We start from the raw sequence: 6,231 nt of genomic DNA, 5'->3' as shown, positions 1-6,231 counted from the left end.
TGAGAGCGAGTAAGGCTAGCTGACCCATTCAAACATTAGCAGCAGTCATCTTAGGATGATAGGTGACCAAGTGCTCACCGTGTGTTCAGCGAGTGTTTTGCATGTGTATGTCATTAAAAGAGTATAATAATCCAACACAGAAAGGTCTGTTGTTCCCAATTTACAGTTAAGGAAGCTGAGGGCCCAAGAGCCTAAGTAATTTCCCCAAGACGTGCAGCTAGGAAATGGCAAGTTGGACACTAATTGCTGTTCCTCTTTCTCCTCCCCAACATGTACTTCTTCCATTTTTGTGTTTTCCAAACTTTTGGTAACAAACACACATTGCTTTCATAACTGTGAAGAAGGCCTGCGTGTTACTGATTTTGAAAGTGATTCCTTCCTCCCGGTTGTTCTTTTTGCCTCTGGATCCCACAGCCCCACCCACTTCCCCCCACCGCCTGGCCACCCTACCCTGCCCCCACCACAGCTGTGGCCCTGTCAGATGTCCCCTGTCCCAGTCTTGCTGAGGTCTGCTCAAAAGTTCCCTGGAGAGTTCTGTTCCGGGGGTGGAGTGGAGAAGGAGAAGGACATGTGGGGAGGGATGTGAAACTTGGCCAGGCTGCAGCTGCAACACCCCGCTGGGCTTCCCATCCGGGTCCCTGGGCAAAGGACAGGAGCTGAGTCCAGTTGGAGTGGACACCGGAGGCAGGTGAGGCCAGAGCCTGGGAGGAGGGGTTTGGGAACAGAGATGCTGGCCAGGGCTCGGCCATGGAAGCAGAAGGGGAGGGGGAATGCTAGCCAGTTCTGAGACAGGACAGAGATGGGGTGGGGACACGGTGGTGGAGCCAGAATGGGTGAGTGAAGGGGTCAGAGCCTGGTGGAGGAGGGAGTTCTGGAAAAGGCTGGGGAGCCAAGGCCCAGCTGTGGGACCCAGCAGAGGAGACCTCAGGGGCAGCCAGCATCCATCCCTGTGTGGAGACCAGAAGGGGCCAGGCTGCCCAGGAGCAAGCAGATGCGTCTGAATTCCTGTGCATGAGCACAGCTCCGCTATCTGGGTGAGAGGGTGTTAATTAAATAAGGAGCGGGTGCTTGATAAATATTTGTTCACAGAGATCAATGTTGTGTGGGAGTGTATGAGTGTGTGTGTGTTGGCGGAGGGAGAAGGGGAGAGAGTCTCCCTGAGGACCAGTGTGTGTGTCCAGGAGTGTGCACACCTGCTGTGCATGCCCAGGGTGTGACTGGGTGTGCCCAGGGCTGTGAATGTTCGGTGTGAGTTTCCATCCTGGCTGGGGGGAGCCCCCACCCCAGGTGCTGGATGGTGAGTGGCTGGGGAAGGCTCCTGTGTGTTCACACACTGGAGGAGGGGCAGATGTGTGTGATGCGAGTGTGCAAGGGGAATGTGACATTCAGGCTGCCCAGGTCTCCCCCTGTCTCCGCAGGGACATCATGAAAGCCCCCCGGGGATGGCTGGTGATCTATGTGCTGGCCATAACCCTGGCCTCTACGGTGACCCAGGACGTGTGTCGAGCACCCAACGGGAAGGATGGGGTCCCAGGGAAACCGGGGCGACATGGGCGGCCTGGCCTCAAGGGGGAGCAGGGCGAACCTGGTAAGCACCTTCCTGGCACCCCTGAGCCCAGCGGGCCCCCACCCAATGCCCTTCCAGTCTGCACTGGGCCCCCAGGCCAAGAGATCCAGGCTTCTCCCTAGCCACAGCCCCAGCCCCTTCATATCTGCTTCCTGCTCAGATTTTCCTTCCTCCTCTGGAGAATGAGTCACCTCCCTCTGTGAATGTGAAAGGCTGGAAACCACATCCAGCCTTTGCTCACTGTTCTGTTACCAGAATGATTTTAGACTCTGGAGCCCCTGCCTTGCTGGGCGACCTCAAGCAAGTTACTGACCTTCTCTGAGCCTCAGTTTCTTCACCTGTAAAATGGAGATATAACCCTACCTGGCACGAGAAGGATCGATGAACTGCAACTATCTTTTTGGGGTCCTTCCTGTGCCCCTAACCCTGTTCCTACTCCCCTCTCCCTGCCCCTTTTAGGCTTCAGAAACTGTCTCATTCTAGAAAAAAGCCTCAGTGATGGAAACGGGAGGAGCTCATGGCCATAGAGCAAAGACTCTCAGGTCATCCCGAACCTCCCAGGCCAGGCAAACCAGAAGGGTCCGCAGAGATAGTTGCGCTGATTAGTGCCCAGGCATCCATATGAGGTCCCTAAGGCTGAAGAAGAGATCGGTGGGGTGCACAGCCAGTGTCCTGAGTGTCCCACAACCTGACACTCTCCCAAGTGCCTCTTCACATGCTCTCCATGTTACAGGTGCAGCAGAGGCTCAGAGAGGCTGGGGAACATGTTTGAGGTCACACAGCCAGTCAGACCCAACTTCTTAATGTCCCAGGGATTCCTCTGCCCTCCAGCATACAACACTGGCCCCTCCCTGGGGTCTGGTGGGCCCTGAACATTCACCTCCCAACTGACCTCTTTCCCCACAGGAGCCTCTGGCATCCGGACAGGCATCCGAGGCCTTAAAGGAGACCAGGGGGAGCCTGGGCCTCCTGGGAACCCAGGCAAAGTGGGATACCCAGGGCCCAGTGGTCCCCCAGGGGAACAAGGTGCCTTAGGACCAAAGGGCTCGAAGGGCAATCCAGGAAACATCAGGGATCAGCCACGGCCTGCCTTCTCGGCCGTTAGGCGGAACCCCCCCGTGAGCAGCAGCAATGTGGTCATCTTCGACACGGTCATCACCAACCAGGAAGGCCCCTACCAGAGCCAGTCGGGCCACTTCCTGTGCGCCGTGCCAGGCTTCTACTACTTCACCTTCCAAGTGGTCTCCAAGTGGGACATCTGCCTGAGCATCGTGTCCTCCTCCCAGGGCCAGCTCCGCCGCTCCCTGGGCTTCTGCGACATCCATAGCAAGGAGCAGTTCCAGGTGGTGTCGGGGGGCACCGTGTTCCAGCTGCAGCGGGGTGACCAGGTCTGGGTAGAGAAGGACCCTGCTAAGGGCCGCATCTACCAGGGTCCTGAAGCCGACAGCATCTTCAGCGGCTTCCTCATCTTCCCGTCTGCCTGAGCTGGGAGTTGCTCACTGCCACTGTCACCACCACCACCATGGCCTCCTCCCTCCTCACCTGGGACCCCAGCTCACTCCCTTCTTCCCGGGCTCCTCTGCTCTACAAAATGGGGTGCTACTGCTCTAGCCACCTGAGGCCCGGGACTGGCTCCTAGGTACCCGGGACCTGCCACCACTGCACGGTCTGAAAACATCCTTACAGGCCTTCCTGAAATAAAGGCCCATGTTTGTCTTCTGGGTTTGAGGTGCACTTGCTATTCAGGGCATCCAGCAGGAGGTGTGAGGGGACCGTTGCTCGTGCTGAAGGGGTGGCCCCACTTTAGTATTTTACAAGATGCGTTTAGCTGATATCCAGAGCCTTAAATCCCCAGCTCAAATCTAGATGCCACTATCTAGCAGCTGGCTAATCTTGTACATCTGGGATACCTGCTGTGATCTCAGTTTCCACATCTGCATAGGAGGCCCAATAACGGCACCTGACTCATGGGGTCACCAAGGGGCATAAATGACTGAGTATATGAAAACCACAGCCCGGGGTCAGAGTCAGGGCTGTGACATCTGAGCTATTGTCAAGCTCGAAGCTGGTGTCATGATCCTCCTTTCAGTGATGAAGTGGAAGCCATGCCAGGAGGCACCAGGAACCCCCTGGCCAGTGTTTCCAGAAGACCTTACTGTCCCCAGGCCTGTGGGTGTAACTAGTACCCTCACCAGCCTCCACAGCTGTGCTTGGCAAGTCACTCAGGTGCTTTTCCCATGCTGGTGGGGTAGGGGCAGGAATCAGAGAGGGGAAGCAATTGGCCTAAGGGCATCCAGCGGTCCTCCCCTGGGCAGGCAGAGGCTGGGGCTTCTGGATCAGTGGCCTGCTGGCATCTGGCTCAAGCCAGGAACTGGAGGATCCTGGATACTCACATGCTTCCCTGGGATCCCACATGTCCCATCTGGAAGCCACTCAGAAGCAACAAGCCCTGCTGTGTCCTTCAAGTGCAGGACATGAAGAAGCCAGGAGGTCCATCCTGAAGATATCCAATGTCCTGTGCCTTTTATCTTTGTGCTGCACATACGGACACACACAACCACACCACTCACACACACTCATCCACTCCCCTCAAGAACATGGGCCCAGTGACATCCCCTCTGCACACACCTGTGCACACCCTTGGAGATACACACTCACTATATCTCCAGTCACACACACACACACACACACATACACACATACACACACATTTAGAGAGGCACAAGATGTCGTACCATGCACCTCCTGCCTCAGACATCCAAGGTGCATTCATGAACCATCTGAATTATGTGCTCTCTCTCCCCCTCTCACACATATCACACGAATGGCACATGTACACACGCATCCCTCGAGACCCATGTGCTAGACACACCCCTGACACCCAGGGTGCCATCCCTCACACCCAAACATGCACAAGCCCTAGAGATCCTGTGTTCGCTCCAGCACCATTGGCACATGCTCCACTCCCATGGGGCATCCATCCCCAGGGACACCAGGGCAGCCCTCATCATGGACTCCAAACATGCACAGCTCCCCGCTTAGCTCCCTTCTGAGGGTAGCTCAGCCCCAGCACCCTCTGCCCTCCCAGAACATGTGCAGCCAGATTTGTGGTGCCCACAGTGAGCAGGACCCCACTGTGCCACGGATGCACTGAATCCCAGCAGGACAGACACCGAGGCTCAGACAGACACTGTCCAGGCCACACTGGTGGAAACAGACGTGAAGCAGGGCTGCCTGACCCCAAGAGGCATCACCTTTCATTGGAATGGAAAATGTCAGGGTGGTGGAAAATGTCCTAAGTGGCAGGAGAGACCTGGGTATAGAGATAGTGGATCAGGAAGTGCCCAGCTGCCTCCTTACCCTAAACTCCACCTTTTCTCACCTTCCTTTGCCCAGTCCTAGCAGAAGCTGGGCCGGGTGGGTGGGGCAGGCAGGGCTGAGTGTGGGCTGAGGCTGCCACCTGCTGGACAAGTCAGGCCTAGGCACAAAAAAGCCGAGGACAGAGGAGCGAGCCCCTCTGCCATCAGCCAGGTCACTCCCACCCCACAATGTACCATCCACCATCTCTGTTCTTTCCATCACTCCATCCACTGAGAATGCCCAGGACCAAGTGCATTCAGGGAGACTGAGCTCCAAGGTCACTCGGCCAGGATGAGAGAGAGAGAACCCTGGACTCCTGCTAGGCACCATACATGTCTCACATCCTGAGTCCTGCTGTGGCCCATGAGGGCCTATTTGAGGCCCCTACTTGACAGAGGAGGCACTGTTGAGTGCTCAGGGTGGTCACACCACTTCTCCGAGTTCAGGGAGCAGGAGGCAGAGGAGGCTGAAGCTCTTCACTGCCAACATCTCCTCCATCCCGAGAACCCAGCCAGGAGAGTCTGGCTCCGGCTGGAACCCATTACCACAGCTCTGGGACCAGAAATGGGGGTGGAGGTGCAGGTGCTGGTAGGGGAGATGGGTCAGTGTCCCTTGTCAAGAGGGACAAGGACCCCAGCATTGTCGTATGGCACCTGGGCCCTCAGTGCACCGCGGGGAAGCCAGAGGGCTTGCTGAAGGGCCTCCTGATAAGGAGAGGCCAGGCTGGGAGGACAAGCTGAACTGCTCCAGGTGTTCTGGTCTTTTTTCTTTCTTTTTTTTTTTTTTGGTACCAGGGATCAAACTCGGGACCTTGCATTTGCAAGGCAGGCGGCGGAACCACTGAGCTAAATCCCTGGCCCCCAAGTTCCAGGTGTTCTGGAATGGACACACAGATGTTTCTAGAATAAGGCCTGCCACTTGACAGGGGTCACAGCAAGGCTTTGCACCACACTGTGGGACTTGGAGAAAGGGCTGATACCTCCGCAAGCCTCAGTTTCCTCACCTGTAAAGGGGGATTGTAACTTCTTCCCAAGGAGGCTGTGAAATAACTGGGCCTCAGGAACAGTATGTGCCATAGACAGGCCTGGGTATTAGGGGGGCCCCAGCCGAGGCTGGGGATATCTGTGCCCTGGGGCTATGTCCACTCACACACACTCTGAACCACACAGTGGCCATTTCCTCATTTCAGACGCATGACCAGGGTGGGAGTAGGGAGGGGTGGATGGGTGTTGCTGCGGTCAGCCTGGCTGAGAACCCAAATGGAAGTGTCGAGTCAGGGAAATGGGGGAAAGGGGATGTGAGAT

At 56.5% G+C, this 6,231-nt stretch overlaps 1 protein-coding gene across 3 annotated transcripts; it reads left to right on the top strand.

Moving 5' to 3' along the window:
• The first annotated feature begins 507 nt into the window (after positions 1 to 507).
• Positions 508 to 3,290, top strand: C1qa (complement C1q A chain). Of its 3 annotated transcripts, none has more exons than XM_004850534.4 (3): positions 508 to 688; positions 1,419 to 1,588; positions 2,474 to 3,290. In XM_004850534.4, the coding sequence occupies exons 2-3, from the start codon at positions 1,426 to 1,428 to the stop codon at positions 3,049 to 3,051; spliced, it is 741 nt and encodes a 246-aa protein (XP_004850591.1). In that variant the 5' UTR covers positions 508 to 688; positions 1,419 to 1,425; the 3' UTR covers positions 3,052 to 3,290. The 3 variants fall into 3 exon arrangements, with proteins under 3 accessions (XP_004850591.1, XP_004850592.1, XP_004850590.1); XM_004850535.4 differs by having other exon boundaries at positions 513 to 688; positions 1,399 to 1,588; XM_004850533.3 differs by having other exon boundaries at positions 659 to 1,034.
• The last annotated feature ends 2,941 nt before the right edge of the window (positions 3,291 to 6,231 follow it).

This window comes from Heterocephalus glaber, unplaced genomic scaffold, assembly GCF_053883595.1.
Source record: "Heterocephalus glaber isolate CG9 unplaced genomic scaffold, H.glaber_assembly_v1.0 deba00001452, whole genome shotgun sequence".
Taxonomy (NCBI): domain Eukaryota; kingdom Metazoa; phylum Chordata; class Mammalia; order Rodentia; family Bathyergidae; genus Heterocephalus; species Heterocephalus glaber.
Note: the sequence above shows the minus strand (reverse complement) of the source record. Positions and strands in the feature narration are given on the sequence as shown.